Consider the following 19,778-nt stretch of genomic DNA (forward strand, 5'->3'; position numbering starts at 1 on the left):
TGCATGTGCGTTTATGAGGATAACTTTTGGCATAAATTAAATAAGATAGATAGCCAACTCAAAAGTCATTATAGCTTCCAGTACCACCACTTTGTACTATATTTGTCTGTGGCTTAAGATAAGAACTTAATTGATAAGGCAAATAACTTGCGTACCAAGGATAATTTATATTGAGCAGTTTGTGGTTGAGAAGGCATTGAATTAAATGGCTCGCTTTAGCTATAGATGATGGCATTGGTCTACTAAGATAGTATGGGGACAATTCTGCCCAACCCAATTATGGTCTCCACTTTCCACAGAAATTTCAGTACTCCCTCCTAATATTTGATGTCATTAAGCTTATCGTCTTAAAAAGTTGTGTAAAAGATAATGAAAATTTATAACTCATACATTGTTCTTAAAATTAACCTACAGAAACCTACAAGGATTAGAGGCATTTTTTTCCCTGCTTTTACAGCAAAAATTCAAAACTTTTTGCTGTATTGAGACTATAATCAATTAAGCAATGAAGCTATTCAGAAAAAGAGGAATTTTTCCTTTGTTGTTCAATTCTTTTTACTATGGCAAAATAAACAACAATTGGTGTTCAAATAATCATTATAAAGACAATTATATATAAACAAATGGGAAATAAAAAGAAAATAGCCACAAATAATAAAAGTGATTTGTAAACATTACCATCAGTGATTTTTTTTTTTTTTTTTCTAAAAAAAGAAAGAAAGAAAGAATTGATTTAGAGGATAAAATCAAGCGTTTTAGCAAATTCAACAGGCCCAAGAAAAGGGACTGGCAAACACAACTAAGAATAGAATATGATAGTAAATGTGTGGGGAATAAGGGGATAAAACTCATAAAAAAAGGGTAGGGCATAAAAAAAGAAAACAAAATGAAGGGTCATTATCAGTTGACCTCACCTAACAAACAACACAATATATATTGCATTGCTTTGAAAAACCCAAAAAAAAGAAGAGAAGAAGACCCGATTCCGAAAAATTAAACCCGAATCCGTAACAGACTTTAACCCAAACCAAACCCAACCCAAGACAGCCCCGTTGCCAAGTCTAAACTACACCTTTCCTTTTCCCGTCTACCCCTCTCTCTCTAGATTCTCGCACTTCTTTTCTCTCTCTTTCTCTCTCTAACTTTCTCTCTCTAGAGACCGAAAATTTCTCTTTCTCGTTCGGCGGATCTGAGCTCCAATTAGGCCGATTAATCGGGCACAGAAAATCGGAGTCGAAGTTTTTTTTTTTTGAAAAAAAAAAAAAAAAGAAGCAAATTAGGGATTGTATTATTATTATATTTATTATTGAATTAAGTTTGTTTGGTAGTTTGTTTGTTGGCGTAAGATATGGTGGGAGCTAGCTAGGGTTTCGGATCGATCTAGGGTTTTTTTGCGGAATTGTGAGAAAATCATTTGGGGGGGATTTTGGTGGTGTAGAAAAGAAAGTGGAGAGGGTGTTTGGGGGAATTGATGGTTTTCGTGGAAAGTGAAAAAGAAAAAAATTTAGGGATTGAAGGACGAAGGATTGGGGAAAATGCAAGAGGGCTATGCTGCAGAAGGTGCATGATGGGAGTAGTGGTGGTGGCGGTGGTGATGGTGAGGAGAGGAAATCGACGACTCGGCACATGTGGACTTGTGTCCCCACGCGTCCAGCGAATTTGATCCCAGCCGATGCTTCTTCTTCTTCTTTTGTTTCTCAGCCTAATTCATTCTTCAAGGTCTGTTTATTTTATTTTGTCTTAATTATATTATTTGATTTGATTTAATTTGGTTTGGTTTTGTTTGATTCTATTTGTTGGGTTTGATTGTTTTGTGGGTTTTGGAATAAATGATGGGGTTGTGAATTGATGGGGGTTTCTGGGTTTGATTGGTTTAGAAAGTAGGAAATGAACCTGATTTTCTGAGAAAATGAATGTTTTGATTTTGGGGTTTTTTTTTTTGGGTATGAATTATAGGAAATTAATGAAATTTTGTTTCAATTATTTGAATTGCTGAAAATGGGCCCTTCTTCTTCCAATGAAGTATGAAAGAGGAGGTTTATTTCGGTGTATTTAATTATATATATGAGCTAAAAAAATTTCAATGAATGTTCCCAATTGACCTGTAAATAGGAATTTGAAAAGGGAAAGGTATGGGGGGATTCAGTTTGTAGTTTCATAAATATTGGTGCTAGGAATAGGATTCATGTGATGGTATTTAAGTAGAGGTAGAAATGCCTAGGGGCTAGGAACCTTGCCCCAAATCTTGGAGTAAAGGCACCTCAAGAAGCATGAGCCAAGCTCGAATCCTATTAGTTACCTCTTTGATGGTAAATTGGTGGGATTTATCCTAGTAATTGCCAAGTAATTGTAGCCGATAAGGTCTTGCTCAAATGGCACCTCCTCCCCTTGTAAGAGCAAGGTGGAGGCTGAGCCCGTGGGTTCAGGCTCCACCAGGTGCATGTGTAATTATCAATTAAACAAATGCCTGCTACTTGTTATAGACGTGCTCGGGATTAGTTGCGTATTTTAAGAGTTCTCCTCGTTGGCCCTTAAAACCAAAAAAAAAAAATATATATTAATTTTTATTTTGCATTGTAGTCCTTGTTAGAATGACTATTAAATTTACTGGCCCTTAACATTTTAAAATTTTAGTGCTTAGGTGGTTTTTTCTCATGTGCTTCTACTTGGCTCACGCTTTCTTGGCATATTTTAATAAATTATATTACTCTGTTCAAAAGAGATAGCAGTCAGAGTACATGAGACATTTAATTTTTTTTTACTAGTCTGGGAATATAGAGATTATCTTGAATTGACTCCCTACTTTTTACTTTTATACTTTGAAAATTCTGAAAAATTGCTCACTGTTGCGGATGGATTTGAATACTATCTTTATTCTTCTAATAATGAAGTTGCATAATCTAATCTTTGGCTTGCTAATCAATGTAATCAGTGATGTGTATTTGGTGCTTATTTCTCTCTTGACCTTGTGGATTCCCAATTATGATATGAGAGTGAAAATACATTTCTAAAACCTTCAGTTGTTTATTTGGGAGTGACTAATCATTGATACTACTTTTTATTGTCTTGTTAATAATTTCTGCCATCTATTTTATATGTTATTTTCTCTATGATAAAATAGGAAGAATCCTGTTTTTTCCCCTCTTTGGTTTTTGGTTCTTCTTTCTATTAACTGTTTTTTTTTTTTTTTTTTTTTTTTTTTAACTTTACAGGATGGACGCAAGATCAGTGTTGGTGACTGTGCTCTTTTTAAACCGCCTCAGGATTCCCCACCTTTCATTGGTATAATCCGTTGTTTGACTACGAGTAAAGAGGATAAGTTAAAGTTAAAGTTAGGTGTTAACTGGCTATATCGACCTGCTGAAGTAAAGCTTGGCAAAGGCGTCCTATTGGAAGCTGCGCCAAACGAAATCTTCTATTCCTTTCATAAGGATGAGATTCCTGCTGCATCGTTACTTCATCCATGTAAAGTTGCCTTCCTTCCTAAAGGTGTTGAGCTTCCATCAGGGATTTCGTCATTCGTTTGTCGGCAGGTTTATGACATTACAAACAAGTGTTTATGGTTGCTAACTGATCAAGATTATATTAATGTGAGTTCTCTTTTTTATATAAATTCTCTTGGTCATCTTTCATTTTGCTCTCACATGCTGAATCTTTAGGTCCTTAATGTCTTTTCTCTCTCAGGAACGTCAGGAAGAAGTAGATCAGCTGTTAGAAAACACACGAATTGAAATGCATGCAACATTGCAGCCAGGCGGGCGATCTCCAAAGCCAATGAGTGGTCCGACATCAACATCGCAGCTAAAAGCAGGTTTGGATAGTGTTCAGAATAGTGCTTCTTCCATTCCTTCCCAAGTTAAGGGAAAGAAAAGGGAGCGGGGAGATCAGAGCACTGAGCCTGTCAAACGAGAGCGTACTACAAAAACAGATGATGTGGATTCTGGACACAGTAGACTGGATAGTAATTTAAAATCTGAGACTGCCAAAATTACAGAGAAAGGAGGCCTTATAGACTCTGAAGGGGTGGAGAGATTGTTGCAGCTGATGCTGCTAGACAGAAATGAGAAGAAAGTAGATTTAGCCGGGCGGTCAATGCTTGCTGGTGTTATTGCAGCCACAGAAAAGATGGATTGGCTTAATCGGTTTGTGCAACTCAGGGGTCTGCCTGTATTTGATGAATGGCTCCAGGAAGTCCATAAAGGGAAGATTGGTGATGCTAGTGGCCTCAAGGATGGTGATAAATCTGTTGAGGATTTTCTCTTGGTTTTACTTCGTGCACTTGATAAGCTGCCTGTAAACCTTCAAGCCCTACAAATGTGCAACATTGGTAAGTCTGTGAATCATTTGCGTACGCATAAGAACCTGGAAATCCAGAAGAAAGCTAGGAGTTTAGTTGACACATGGAAGAAACGTGTTGAGGCTGAAATGAACATCAATGATGCAAAGTCGGGTTCAAATCAGGGTGTCACCTGGACTGCAAGATCACGCCTTCCTGAAGTTTCCCCTGGTGGGAATCGACAATCAGGTGCATCCTCTGATGTTGCTGTGAAGAGCCCTGCACAGCTCTCTGCATCCAAAACTGCCCCAGTGAAAGTTGTCCAGGGTGAGAGCACTTCTCGGTCTGCGTCTGCATCTCCAGGGTCTATGAAAACAGTGCCATCAACTGCGCCTGCAAGTACTAACCTAAAAGATGGTCAGGGTCGAAATGCTGTTGGTTTCACCTCTGATCCCCCTCAGGCAACAGTGAAGGATGAGAAAAGCAGCAGTTCTAGTCAGTCTCACAATAGTCAATCTTGCTCTAGTGACCATACTAAAACTGGACTTTCCGGGAAGGAGGATGCAAGGAGCCCTACTGCTGGTTCAATGAGTGGAAATAAGACCTCAGGTGGTTCTTCACGGCATCGGAAGTCAATAAATGGCCTCCCTGGCTCTGCTTTATCTGGAGTTCAAAGGGAAAGTTGTTCAAGCAGGAGTTCCACGCAAAAACATCTGGCGTCAGAAAAACAATTACAATCTGGATTGCCATGTGAAAAGGCACTTGATGGGCCTGTCAATGAGGGTAACAGTCATAAATTGATTGTTAAGATTCCAAATCGAGTTCGCAGTCCTGCACAAAGTGCCAGTGGAGCATCTTTTGAAGATCCTTCACTATTGCATAGCAGAGCTTCTTCTCCTGTGCTTTCAGAGAAGCATGATCAGTTTGATCGTAGCTTGAAAGAAAAGAGTGATGCTTATCGAGCTAATATTACTTCAGATTTGAAAACTGAATCATGGCAAAGTAATGATTTCAAAGATGTACTGACCGGTTCTGATGAGGGTGATGGATCACCTCCTGCCATTACAGATGAAGAGCGCTGTAGGAGTGGTGATGACAGTAAAAAGTGGGCAGAAGCTAAAGCTGCTTCCACATCATCAGGGAATGAACATAAATTAGGGAATTCAGAGGAGGGTTCTTTACGCTCTATAAATGCTTTGATTGAAAGTTGTGTCAAGTACTCAGAAGCTAATGCATCTATTTCCATTGGAGATGATGGTGGAATGAACCTGCTTGCTAGTGTGGCTGCTGGAGAGATGTCCAAGTCTGATGTGGTTTCACCTGCTGATTCTCCGCAAAGAAACACACTTGCAGTTGAACACTCCTGCTCAGGCAGTGATTCCAAAGTCAAATCATCTCCTGCAGATGACCTTGCTCGAAACTGTAGCCAGTGTAATGATGGTGCTGATGTTGAGCATGAGAAGCAGGGTTTAATTTCCAGTAATGTTGGTCCTAAAAATGGAGAAGGTAATTCAGCCTCTTTGATGTCTGAAGAGAAAGTTGTAGAAGGGCACAGTGGAAGTTTTCATTCTTCAAGTAAGGATTTGCAGCAAACTGCAGACCCATGCAAAGAAAGCAATGGAAAATCTACTGAAATGACAGTACCTGCTTCAGTGGCTTCTCCTGCAATCACAGTAGAGAAAACCATGGATATTGAAGGAGGCAAACATCTTGAGGAGAAAAAGGCAGTTGATGGGGTGAATGCAGATGCCATTCCTGATGCTAAAGAAAAGGTGAGTGATTCTTTGTCAGATAGAGATAAGGTTGATGTGTCTGCAAGGCTAGAAGTCCATAATGAAGTCATTGAAGGCTCATCATCACACCCATCTTTAGAAATTGATGGTGATGACAAGAAGTTTGTAAATGAAGGGTTGAACAGTGGTGTGAAGACAGAGCAGAAGCCTCCTGCTTTGATGATACATTCTGAGAGTGTGAAAGGAACCAATGAAGAAGTGCTCCGTCCTTCTGGTGGTGGGAAAGATCTGGTTCCCGGAAATGTCAATGAATTGAAGACTGAAAAGACTAAGGAAACAGATGTGAGAAGTAATGTTAATCTGACTGAAATACGAAGTAATATGCAGGAAGGTAATGCTCCTACAATCCCTGAGAATCAAATAGTCGGTTCAGGTTTAGCTATTACGGATCGTGAAGGTGAGTATCTGGACGAGAAGTTGGAAAGCAAAGAGGGTTTTGTGCAACGTGGTAGACCAGTTCCTCACAAGGTGTTTCGTGCATTGCCTGTGCAAGAAACAGAATGTGAGCAGTCAAGGGGGTCCAAGTTGACTGGCATGGAAGTTGAAGATACTGAAGAATGTACATCTACAACTGCAGATGCTGCTTCTATGTCTGCTGTAGGGGCGTCAGATATGGAGGCAAGAATGGAATTTGATTTGAATGAAGGCTTTGCTAGTGATGATGGAAAACTTGGGGAGGCAAGTAATTTGACAGCAACAGAATGTTCAACTGCCCTTCGGTTGGTTAGCCCGTTACCTTTTCCTATTTCTTCTGTGACTAGTGGCCTTCCTGCTTCAATTACAGTGGCTGCTGCTGCAAAAGGGCCATTTGTTCCGCCAGATGACCTACTGAAGAGTAAAGGGGAACTTGGTTGGAAGGGATCAGCAGCTACTAGTGCCTTTCGGCCTGCTGAACCCCGGAAGGCTCCTGAGATGGCACATGGCACTGCAAACATTCCTCTTCCTGATGCTACAGTTGGCAAGCAGAGTCGCCCTCCATTGGATATTGACTTGAATTTTCCCGATGAAAGAATTCTTGAGGATTTGGCTTGTCGAGATTCTGCTCCTGAGCCAGGTACTTTATCTGGACCAATAAATAATCCTGAAATGTCACGTGAAGAACTAATGGGTACTGCTCCTGTTCGTTTCTCTGGATTACTTGACCTTGATTTGAATCGTGTTGATGATGCATCTGATATGGGCAATTACTTAACTAGCAATAGTTGTAGAACGGATGTCCCTCTTGTGCCAGTTAAATCATCAAGCAGTCCTCTTAATGATGCTGTGAGTGTCCGCAGGGACTTTGATTTGAACGATGGGCCTGTTGTTGATGAGATGAGCGCTGAACCTTCACCATTTAGCCTGCTTGGTAGGAGCAGTCAGCCATCCCAACCACCTGTTTCTGGCCTTAGAATGAACAATACAGAAATGGGAAATTTCTCACCATGGTTTGCTACAGGAAGCACTTATTCAGGAGTTATTCCATCAATCATTCCTGATAGAGGGGAGCAGCCTTTCCCTATTGTTGCACCTGGTGGGCCGCAGAGGTTGTTGGGTCCCACTGGTGGCAGCAACCCATTTAGTCCTGATGTTTACAGGGGGCCAGTGTTGTCATCATCTCCTGCCGTGCCCTTCCCCTCCAGCCCATTTCAGTATCCCGTCTTTCCTTTTGGAACCACCTTTCCGCTGAGTTCAGCTGCTTTTTCAGGTGGTTCAACAACATACATGGATTCATCATCTGGTGGGAAGGTTTGCTTCCCTGCAGTTCATACACAGTTTTTAGGACCTGCTGGTGCAGTTCCATCCCATTACCCTAGGCCTTATGTTGTTAGCTTCCCTGATGGTAGCAATAACAGTAGTGCTGAGAGCAGTAGGAAATGGGGAAGGCAGGGGTTAGACCTCAATGCCGGGCCTGGAGTCTTAGATGTAGAAGGCAGAGATGAGACTTCTTCTCTTCCACCAAGGCAACTTTCTGTTGCCAGTTCACAGGCTATAGCAGATGAGCAAGCAAGGATATACCAGGTAGGTGGTGTTTTAAAGAGGAAGGAGCCTGAGGGCGGGTGGGATAGTTACAAGCAATCATGGCAATAGATTTGAGTAATGCACAATTTGGTGACCCATGAAAGCTTGTAAGTTCTTGATTCTGTATTTGCCAGTTCTAATATGCAAGTCTAGTTACCAAAGAGAGAGAGGATCTCTGCAATGTTTCTTGGATTGTGCAAAGGGGAACAATGGGAAAAGGTTTTGGTAAAGAGTAATTTTTAAATGACAAAAAGAAATTTTTTTTAGTGTTTTCTCCATGTATGTAACTCTTTCCATTCCTCGGTAGCTAAATAAGAGAAGTAAGATTTTATTTGATTCTCCTGAACTAATATGTTGCATATTGCATTGATTGATAAGGCCAGTTTCTTTTGGCCAAAGGAAGAAAAAAGAGATAAAAGAGAAAATATTCATTTAGTTCATGTCCTTGGTACTCGTTGATGCAGAAATGTGAGGCACTTTTTCTCCCATTGGATCTGAATGAGGCATTGGTCAAGACTCAAGAGCCATTTATGCCATTATGTTTTATTTTTTTAATCAGGCTGCTTAGCTATCATTGTGGTTGTCAGTTGTCATTATGATATGAAGCTTCCCCAATTTTGTTCAGCACCTGAAGCACCTCGTTTTCATTCTCTTTTTTCAGATAGAAATGAGAAAATAGAAAAAAGAAAAAAGAAAAAAAATTCTTAAAAATGAAATAAAAGTAACTGCATTTGTGTATTCATGTGCAGACATGTCTATACCATATTCTGTACACCTGGTTAGCCCACAGAGAGAGAGAGAGAGAGATGAAATGCCACTTCCTCAGCGGTCTTCATGTACCACCGAATTTTAGTTTGTGGATCAGATATTTCATATGAAAGCCATTGCAAACGGAAACCCCTAAATGTGCAGGGTTTAAAAAATGTTGTGATATGAGGTAGACCTTAAAAATCTCTCCGAATAGACCGTAGCTCGTATGGGCTATTACCCCATTGCTTCAAAAAGATAAGTAGGCATTGCTCCCACGGCCAACATAAATACATAATTCTTCCAGTGGCAAAGATGACTCAATTATCGATCTCTATGACAACGAAATACCAAACATCGGCCTGTAAGTGTGTAGCTACAGTTTTTTTTTTTTTTTTAATACTCTTTTTATTGGTAACATTGAAATTGTAAATAGTGCATCTGGGGATCTTCATACAACAACCTCAACAAATTACTCAAGGTTAGTCGAGCATATTTTTCTTCCTCCATTTTATTCTATTTGAAGTAATACTCTTTGTTACATTCGATTCAACGCATTGTTACACTCCATACATGAGTATGAGTCGGATCCATTCATAATACATGAGTATGAGTTGATGGGGCAACTGAATTCTAACGAATTCACCATTTCACCTTGGGAAGCTTAATGGCTTTTTACAGCTAATTTGAAACCAGTAAGTGACTACTATGAATAGCAAACCAGTCTCTTGTTTGAGAAAAAGAAAAAGAAAAAGAAAAACCTTTCAACTTCAATTCTTTACAATGAACAAATAACACAAAGATTAGTTTCCAAGGATATACGATTTCCTGATAATTATAATAATAAAAAATAAAAATAAAAACAGAAAAAGAAAGTGAAAGAAAATAGCCATAGAGCTCCGATATTTCTTCAGACATCACATGGAAATAAATCTAACAGGATCCTTACAGCCTGACTACAATGGAAATCTTCTGGGTGACATAGCCAAGGTCAAAGCTTAAGTAGATTGTTTCATTTGAGACACACGAAACTGCTCCCACGAAAAACATTTCTGCAGTTTTAAGCAACAGATTATTCCCAAGAAACGGAAGCATGAAGGTTACAAAAGATATCAGAAACAGGATAGTTAAAGATGACTTTTGGTTACACTAGCAGATAGTCAGGCACTAACAAAATACTATCGAGAGTAATGATGCTAATTATAGAAAAGGCTATATCGGCAGTAACATGAGAAAAAATGATGCAGAAGCAACACAACCTTACTAGAGTTTGAATTTCAAAGGGTGAGATATATATACATAAGAGCACTTGTACTACATTCATTTAGGATGGTAATTCACAAACGCAGAGTGGGATATGGTGCCCAGAAACTGCATAATTGAAGGATGGTAGAAAAGTCTCTTAATTGTAAGAAAGGAAAGTACTAACAATAGGCATCCACGACGTGGCTTTTTCTTCTTCTCTTTTTGCTTCTGTGGTGGTTTGATAACCACCTTGATTGCAGCATCAAAAACTGCTTTCACATTCTGCAATTGCAATGTAAATGGTCAATTACAGCATAAAGACAGATACAACCTGTAGTAACCTTTTAAGACAGAATAGTGAGGACAAGTCCCCAAAGCAATCAAACTATGTGTAAATAGAGAGGCAGGCAAGATTCTTTAAGAGAGAGAAATGTAACACCCAAATTCATTACAAGCATTGCAACTATCCAATCTGTTTGGAGAGTAAAAGGGTCATGATACAGGCTACTTAAATGGTCATTTTGTCATGCCATAATTTTATTTTCTCTAAAAAAATAGGTTTTCATTCAACTATTTAAGTCCATCGTTCAATAAATGATTACAATTTATACAATTGAGCCTAATATTCTAATTTTATTTATTTCTTCAAACAAAATTTCCAAATTTATGAAAATGAAGTCTCAAAATACCAAAATAAATCAAACTAGTAAACTTAAACAAGTCTCAAACCCAAAATCAATAAAACTCACAAAATCCACAAAACCAGCACATCAGTTGGATTTTTTTTCCCTCAACTGACAATTGCCAACGAGTTCTAACTTAAATGACACTTCCTCCTCCCTCAATAATGGATACCCATGGGGAGGATGTGTACAGAAAAAAGGGCAACCCAGCTCCTATTTCTATGAGTCTGGTAGGCAGTCTTGCCCACAAATTTTAGAGAAGCTAATTCCCAAGGTCAAACCCGTGACATAGTGTTTGGGCAGAGGACACTTACCATCGCACCAAGGTCCCACCTTTATGTGTAACTTACCAATAATTTTATTTTTTTGGATATGTATCTCATTTGAAATAAAATATTCCCAGGTCTTACTTTTTTCAATAATATGTCAAAATATTCAAAGCAGCAATGATTATCTGCTAAATTGTAGAACTTTTATTACAGCATAAATGGGATGATGGTAATTGATTCCTTTTTATTTCTTCTAGGATCCCACTAAAACAAAATGAAGAAATGTGCCAAAGATTGAAATACCCATCTTTTTAAGTTGTCAGTTTTCTAGGTGCTACTACTTGATTAAAACCTGCTGCCAGAATATTTACACAAATCAATAATCGATTTGACATTATATCTTTGGTCAATATAGTTTATTTTGGTTGCATGAGCATTCCACATTTTCTCATATTTGCAGCAGAAAATATACCGTTGCATCAATCACATGATAAGAACATATATATGCCAGCTCATACATACCTGCTGAGTTTTTGAGCTGCATTCTATATAATATGCAGCACCAATCTGTTTACGGAGTTCCTCACCCTGATTATATTAAAACTGTTATCAGAAATGGAACCAACCATAAACATCAAGTTGTAGAGAGCAGCTACTGGATGAAACCACACCTGTGCAGTCGTCACAGGCACCATTCCTGGATGATCAGCCAAATAGTGCTTATCCTCACGAAGATCTATGTGTCCATTATAAACCATGCATTAGTTGCAGAAATCAGCACTACTGCAAATAACTAATCACCACAATAATTTAAAGACAAATGTCAATACAATCTACATAATTGTTAATTGGAATGGAAAATTTTCTGTTTGTCACTGTTACCAGAATATTGATTGTAATCGTATGAAAATGAGAAGTTTTTTTGAAATATGACACTAATATGAGAGCTACCATCACAGATATTGGTTCATTCAGATCAGATCAAAATAACATATTTAAATAGCATTAAAGGTTCTAAAGTTTTCTTATGCAGTAGTTAAATTTCATAAATTCTATGTTAGTCCTGCTTATTAGATACCCAACCCACAAAAATTTCCCATTTGAAGAGAATGTTCAGAGATAGAAATCCCATTGCTTGGCAAAAGATAGGAGACCTATTAGAATTGACAATTGCAACATCAATTTTATTAAGGTTATTAAAATGTTGAGCTTGCTCTTTCATTATATCAAATAAATATAGACGACAAGGTGAAATGATATCTTTGAACTAAAAAATTTGGATTCTCAAAACTAGATTGTTTGGATCAGTGACAAAGCGTGATCCATCGAAATCAAAGAATCAAAAAATTGTAAGAGAAAGATATTTAAGTTTCACAAATTTTAGGCATGCAACGATTTTATATAGCAATCTTATTAAATGTAATTCCAATAGAGGGAAAAAAAAACTAATGGATAAAAAGCCATCCCTTTTAGCTAATTAATTTATGGGAATGTATTCCTTTTAGAGCACTATGCTAATCATGCATAAGAGTACAGAAGGATGAACGATCCCTGTCTTGATATTTATCCCATGTGATGGGATGTATGTGGAGCCTAACTTACTGTATTGGTTATGCCAGGCCCCAAACAAAATTGGTGCCTGTACAATTATTGGGGGTATTTCTGGTATTTAAGTACAATTTAAATGCCCTAGGCTTTTTATTGTAAATTTTCACATACATGTAGCCCTAGTAATAAGGGGGGGTTTGTATTTATGCTAATGATCCTTATAACTCCGGTTATACCCGTCATAATAAAATTGCAGCAACTTCAATGACGCAATCCTAGGTTTGGGTGAACCATGTAAATCTGAGTGTTTTGAGTTATTAGATCTGGGTTAGGTTGCTACTTTCCTAACACCGTACTACTTTCAAATGGGATATGACCTTATTCCATGCACCAAGATGACATTCATGAGCCAACATAGCAGGGTCCCTATCAAAAAGATCTTGCCCTGCTCACCACATTACTAATATTACTACATGAAAATCACAAACTTCTAAAAATAGTGAAAATTTTGGAATATTCATGTCCTCATGTTTAACAAAACAGGCTTCTTCTCATACTAGGGTCAGGTTTAGTTGATACACGACACGTGGACGGTGGACACCTACAATATATATTTTCCTTCACAGAGAGCTGCTGTCAGTGCATTTATGGATTTTATTTAATGCTAAAATCAGTACAAAGTATATCAAATACATTTTTGGAGCCCAAACTCATTACATTAGTAGGAAGAAAGCAAGAAAAGAAGTGGTCATACTGAACGATGAGTAACTAAATACAAGTTTCGAAAGATTGCACATAACAAGAAACTAGCCACAAACAAGGTAGGGTTCAAAGTGCATATTAATATCAATTCCTTTTAACTTACCCAATTTGGTGCCAACCAGAACCACGGGAATGCCAGGGGCATAATGCTGAAGTTCAGGGATCCACTGATCAAGAAATTGAGTATTAGAAATCACGTTTATTTACAATTACAAATCATCCCAGCAAAACCATAATTACAGTGAAATGTAATGCTAAAGACAACTCAGTCAAAATATAAAATTATCAGGTAAATTCACCTTTTTAAGTACGTTTTCGTAGCTTGCACGACTAACTAGTGAGAAAGCTAAGACAAAGACATCTCCCCCTCTGTAGCTCAATGGCCTTAATCTATTGTAATCCTCTTGCCCTGTGAAATACATTGAAAACAAATAAGACATAACAAACCTGTTTTATTACAAAATCAAAATCTAATTGGAAACTTTTAGGCACAAGTTAAAATTTTCAAAGAAAAAAAGGGAACTTTTCAGCTCAGTTTAAGATACAAGTAGAGAGCAAATTATATTTAAAGCTAAAAATGTTATCATAAACCATCAAATAAATGATACCAGCTGTGTCCCAGAGTCCTAAGTTAACAGTGGTGCCTTCAACCACCACATTTGCACTGAAGTTATCAAACACTGTGGGTATATAATCCTGATAAACAAAAAATAAAAGGCCATTCAAATTCAAAAAATAATTAAGAACTAAAAAGAGTCTGAGACAACAACAAGAACAACAGAACAGCAACAAGAAGTTGAAACCTTAGAAAAAACATAAATTTGTTAATAATAATAAAATAGAAGGTAAATTGCTCAACAATATTTTGGTGTGTGAGAGAGAGAGAGAGCAATTGCTCTATAATTAAATCATAAAAAGCAAAAATCTGTAAAACCCAGATGCATACACTCATTGAACAACACAAAAATGCCAAAAAAGATAATATATAAATTAATCCAAAAAAAAGAAAAAAAAAAAGAAGAAGACCCAGATGGATCTTTGAAAGAAGCAATAACATACAGTGGGGAATTTGTTACTTGTATAGCAAATAAGCATGCAGGTCTTCCCAACAGCCCCATCTCCAACTGTCACACACTTGATGAACCTTGAAGCACTTGAAGCCATTAAAACCAAACCCAGAAGAAGAAGGCTCAGCGCTCAAATATAACACCAAAAAGGGGTTGTTGGGTTTTAACAAGTTTGTTGCTTTTGATTCAAAGTGAGATAAAGAGAGAGAGAGAAAGAGAGAGTCAGTGTGTGTAGCAACTCACATGAATCTCACTCATTCACTCTTCTGTAGCAATTCTTTTTTACTCTTTGATGTTTTCTCTTTCCTAGTTTTAAATTGATTCTGATTTATTTATTTATTTATTTATTTTTTTAAGGAAGATTCTGAATTTTTATATAAAATATGTTAATAAGTTTCTTCTTTTTTTTTTTTTTTGGGTAAAAAAAAGTATTAGTACAAAATAGTGAATACCCATTATTAACCTTAAAACTGAAAATGGGTATTGTTTTCTTAAAATTACAAAAATGGGTATTAATATATTTAAAAAAATCTTAATACTACTTGATTACGACTTTATTAACTTTTTTTTTTTAATTTGAAAGATTTTTTTTTAATTTTTTAAATTTATCTTTACTTTTCATTTTTTATTCCTTGAATACTTCTCTTTTATTTTCCCTTGAAAATTTACCCAAAAAAAAAAAAAAAGAATAACTCAACTCATCAATTTTCATAATAGTTAGGTTAAATTTATTGATTTTCACAACAATATAATTGACAAATATTTATTGAATTTTATCTTGACTTATCACAAATATCATTTTTTATTATCTATCATTAATAAATCACCATTGCAAAATATTTTGTGAAAATTTGTACAATAATATCATAGACAATTTTTTTTTATGATAAATTTCGAAATTGTTGAAATAGTAAACTATGAATAATATATATAGACTTTTTTTTCAGCACCCATTAGGCCATTATTTCAATAATTATAAAATGTATTGTAAAAAAAAAGTTGTTTCCATAACATTATAAAATTTATGGGTATTAGAGCTTTTTTTTTTTTTTTTTTTTTTTAATAGTGCATTTTGTAGTCCCAATTTATGTTCGTAGAAAAGCATGTGAGAGTGTATTACTCTGTACCGCCATGCACCAAACGGCTCACTCGTGACATTGCGTGCCCAATGTAACACGTAATTTTGTTGTTTCCATTTTTCATTTAATTATTTAGTATCTTATAAAATAAAATAAAAACAATGTTTTTTGTTATCGAATAAAAGATTTTATGCTAATTCTTATTTACACCAAAAACCACAGATTAGTGTTAGATTTTAAATTCAATTTTTGCCTACACTAAAAACCAATTGATATCTTGACTTGATGATAAAGAGCAATCATCTTAAAACAACTGTATAACCTTTTACCTAGTTAATAGTAATAAGTAACAATTAATCTACCATTTTTCAGCAACAAATATTGGTGAAAAGTGGATGCTCAAATGCTTTATCCAATTTATTCAAGTGATACTCTAGTCTAACTGCAACATTTAACAATGTTGGACCACAACAAGGACCAAATTGAAATAATACCAGCTATATGAAAACAATGACAGGGATTTGTGGAGATTCTAGGACCACAAACATTACTCTGATTCATAGAGATTGGAGAGGGGAAGAGTCAATGTTGACCTAGAGTAACAATCGGATTCTTACTCTATTATTATAATGTAACAATCAGAATGAACCTCTTCTATTTAATCCTTCACAAGTAATACCTGACCTAAAATAATTTAATTTATCGTTGGGACCACAAAAACTGAACTATAGTGTTGTCTTTTAGAGACTATATTATATAACTTTGGTATAACAATTGGTAGCTAGAATTTTCGTGGATATCCCCTGTTTTACTTTCAATTAGTAGATCCATTAAAAGTTGGAATTATTGTGAGCACTTTAGTACTCTACAACATATTCATACATTGAGAAGTATAGTCTAGGGGTGTCAATTCGGATTAGCGTGTCGGGTTTGTGTTGTGTCAAGGTAGGAATATTTGACTGTATAGCTCAATTCGAACCTGGCCCATTTAATAATCGTGTCATGATCCTTCAACCCTAACCCAGCCTATTAATAAGGTAGGTTGACCTGATCCAACCCACTTGACACGCTTAATAAATAGGTTGTATTGGGTTAACGCGAATGTGACACAACCCATTTTAACTTGCTTAATATTACATATAACATCTGTCTAGAAGGTTTTTTTTTTTTTTTTTTTTTTTAACATCCTAAAAGTAGTCCATACACTTCAAGTCTTCGACCCATTTCAATTTCGAATTATATCCCTTGTAAGTTTTTGTAATTACTTATTTTTCTTTTTAAGTTTAAAATCTGGATTTGATATAAAAGTTATTTGACAAATCTAAAATAAAATGAATATTTATTTGTTATATAAGTTAAATGGGTTGTGTTAAATTTGTCATTTCGGGTTAACACGAATAAATTGGTGTGTCAAACGTGTCTATTGTAGGTCATGTGGGTTGACCTGCTTATGACATGTTTCTTATCGTGTTGCATTTGGGTCGACCTGTTTATGACCCAAACCCACTAAGACCCAACCCTAACCTGCAAAAACTCGTATCAGATTCGTGCCGTGTTTGTGGGTTGGATCAAACATTGAATAGCCAATATAGTGACGTAATTTCCTGTTAGTACAATTGTAGAGCACAATAATATACTTCTACATCATCATTTGCATGTAGAAAGTACACTAGGTGATCTAGCAAGAAGTATTTCTATTTGACTTGTGAGTTTCTAAAAATAAGTTTAAGGGATTTAAGGCAGGTCTATTTTTCAAAAAATTTGCATTAAATACCCTCTCCTTCAAAGCTTTATGGTTTTTGTGATAGGTGTTAAATGTACAAGCTAGCGTAGAGAAGGATAATAGTTAGCGATGGAGATGACAAATGAAAACAAACAAAAGAGCTTGAAAATATTTGGAGACCTTAGTATTTGCTTGACATCAATTTATAAGCTCAAATTTTACCTTTTAACTTTTATGTATAGTTTTTTAAAACTTCACTTTTTCAAAATACAAGTATAATTTAGTATACTTTTAGAGAAAATGTATATAAACTATTCCCAAATGAACAATAAATAATTTTTGGGTGAGCTTATATTTGTTGGCTTGTTTTGTTTTAAAAAGTAAACTAAATAAATGTATAGTTGTACTAAAAAAAAGAGAAAAAAAGTAGACTTGAAATGTTCCTTGGTCTTAATTGGAAACTTGAGCAAAGAGTAGATTATTTTTGTTTGTTTGTGTTTTTTTTTTTTTTTGAGGGGGGGGGGGGGGGGTCGGTTATAGATAAAGTAAAAAAAAAAAAATCATTTATTTATTTTTATCTTTAGTTGGTGTAACTACTAAAGTCAATGAAAGGCAATTGTTACTATTTAAAACTGAAATTAATATTTTAACAAATAGACTTGTAAGAGAAAGAAAGAAAGAGTAGAATAATTAAATAATAATAATAATAATAATAATAATAATAATAATAACTTTCTAAAAAAAAAAATTAAAAAAATAATAATAATAAAGGCTATAGGTAGGCCTTTTAAGTTTTTAACTATTAGTTTGAAACTCAAGGCATAAAAAAGCAAGGCAACCCTAAAGCCAAAAAATAGTGAGGCAGCTAGAGAAGAAGGCTAGAATAATGGCAGACTTGAAAAGGGTTGGTCGGGGGGCATAAGTAAAGATTAAGCAAACATAATAAGAAAAGGGTCGCCCACAATGGGAGAAATATAATTAAAGAGGAACAAAAACCATTAAGCTGTGTTTCGTGCTTGGTTTCTAAAATAAACAAACTTATGAAACTTAATTCTTTATCCAAAAAATGACTTGGTACAGTACAGACGTGACCACATATTTGATTAAAGGTGTGTTTTGACCATGTTTTTTATATATATATATTTCCTTATTATGGATCATGATTCATTGGTTCTAACTTGTGCTGTCTTTAATGATTTTTGGGGCTATATCAGTTTATTGTAATGGAAAACATTAGGGGCTCTAGAGTTGTATAGATAAGCTTGCATTATAAGGTAACTTTAATTGGCAGCAAAGTAAGGGGGCTATTGTGTGCTGAGCTTTTTCTTTGGGTGCGTTTTGTTGATAGGTAGGTTTGAGTGCAAAACCTACTGACGGTGAAAAATGAATGAGTCTAGCTAGACATGTCCTTTATTCAGTGGATGAAACCAAATGCAATGATAATAGCAACTAAAACTTCAACACTCTCAATAGTCTTATGTGCTCCAAAAAAAGGGAGTAGATTCAATTTATAAATCCCTATCTTGTATCTTATCTTATATAGGAAGTTCAATCAAGAATATAAATTAGATTTTAATTGAACTTCAATTTTGTACTAAATGTCAATATAATAATTGTCTCCTATAATTTGATGTCAATTGTCAGGTGTCTCCATACTTTAAATGTACTTCAATTTCTTGCAAGTTTCTTCTAATTATACTTTGATGTGTGTAACACTATGTTTGGTTGAGGTGAAAATAGGAAGGATGGAAAATAGAGGTAAGAAAATAGGGTAGAAAACAATGTTTTCCACTGTTTGGCAAAAGAAGGAAAATGGGGAGGAAGGAAAACCCGGGAGAAAGTTCTCTCCCGGGCCCACAATTTTCATCCTCCCAAATTGGGAGGAAAAGGCTGGAGAGAAAAGTGCTCTCACAACACTTTTACACAAATACTCCGTTCTGGAATCAAGTAAAAAAAAAAAACAACTGAGAGAGACCACTGGAGAAAAAAAGAGAGAATGAGAGCTACGCCTACTAGTGCTGGAACCTTCTTGAATGAGGGAGAAAAAGAAAATAAAAGAAGGGGGATAGAGATAAGGACAACGTGTGTGGAGGAGAAAAAGAAGAAAAAAAAAAACGTATGGATGAAATGAAGGTTGAGAAAGAAGAAATAATATAATGAATAAAAAATCCTAATTGAGAAATGTTACCACAATATTTTCATAATAAATTTTAAGTGACAGATTGTTATTAGTTAATATTGGTGAGTAAAAAAATAATTTCAGTGGTGAGTTTAAATTAGAACTAGTAACAATTTTCCACATAAATTTTGTTGTGAAAGTATTGCGAAAAATGTTGTGGATGTAACACTTCTCATTGAAAAATATAATTGTTGGTAAATTTTATATTATTTAATGAGTACAAATAAATTTATTTCTTACCTATTATGTAACAAGGGTATAATAGTCAATTTATATAAATTACATTTTTTATCCTCCCACTTTTCTTTTTAACCAAACAAAAGAGTTTTCCACCCTCCTACTTTTCCATCTCTCCAACCAAACACACACAAAGGAAAACTAAATAATTTTTATCCTCCCACTAATT

The 19,778-nt window shown here is 35.6% G+C and overlaps 2 protein-coding genes and 1 long non-coding RNA gene across 3 annotated transcripts; 2 read left to right on the plus strand and 1 right to left on the minus strand.

Moving 5' to 3' along the window:
• Positions 1-970: 970 nt before the first annotated feature.
• Positions 971-8,416, plus strand: LOC115965965. Its single transcript, XM_031085290.1, has 3 exons — positions 971-1,719; positions 3,213-3,590; positions 3,685-8,416. The coding sequence occupies exons 1-3, from the start codon at positions 1,549-1,551 to the stop codon at positions 8,137-8,139; spliced, it is 5,004 nt and encodes a 1,667-aa protein (XP_030941150.1). The 5' UTR covers positions 971-1,548; the 3' UTR covers positions 8,140-8,416.
• Positions 8,417-8,825: 409 nt separating this feature from the next.
• Positions 8,826-11,685, plus strand: LOC115965299. Its single transcript, XR_004086019.1, has 3 exons — positions 8,826-9,181; positions 9,254-9,298; positions 11,628-11,685. It is a non-coding gene; the product is annotated as an uncharacterized LOC115965299 (long non-coding RNA).
• LOC115965298 (rac-like GTP-binding protein 3) lies at positions 9,394-14,684 on the minus strand. The gene is made up of 8 exons (XM_031084492.1): positions 14,384-14,684; positions 13,933-14,020; positions 13,624-13,733; positions 13,428-13,491; positions 11,686-11,750; positions 11,537-11,602; positions 10,247-10,344; positions 9,394-9,869 (listed from the first exon to the last, which is right to left on the minus strand). The coding sequence occupies exons 1-8, from the start codon at positions 14,486-14,488 to the stop codon at positions 9,830-9,832; spliced, it is 636 nt and encodes a 211-aa protein (XP_030940352.1). The 5' UTR covers positions 14,489-14,684; the 3' UTR covers positions 9,394-9,829.
• Positions 14,685-19,778: the final 5,094 nt, after the last annotated feature.

The sequence above is a fragment of the Quercus lobata genome, chromosome 10, assembly GCF_001633185.2.
Source record: "Quercus lobata isolate SW786 chromosome 10, ValleyOak3.0 Primary Assembly, whole genome shotgun sequence".
In the NCBI taxonomy this organism is placed as follows: domain Eukaryota; kingdom Viridiplantae; phylum Streptophyta; class Magnoliopsida; order Fagales; family Fagaceae; genus Quercus; species Quercus lobata.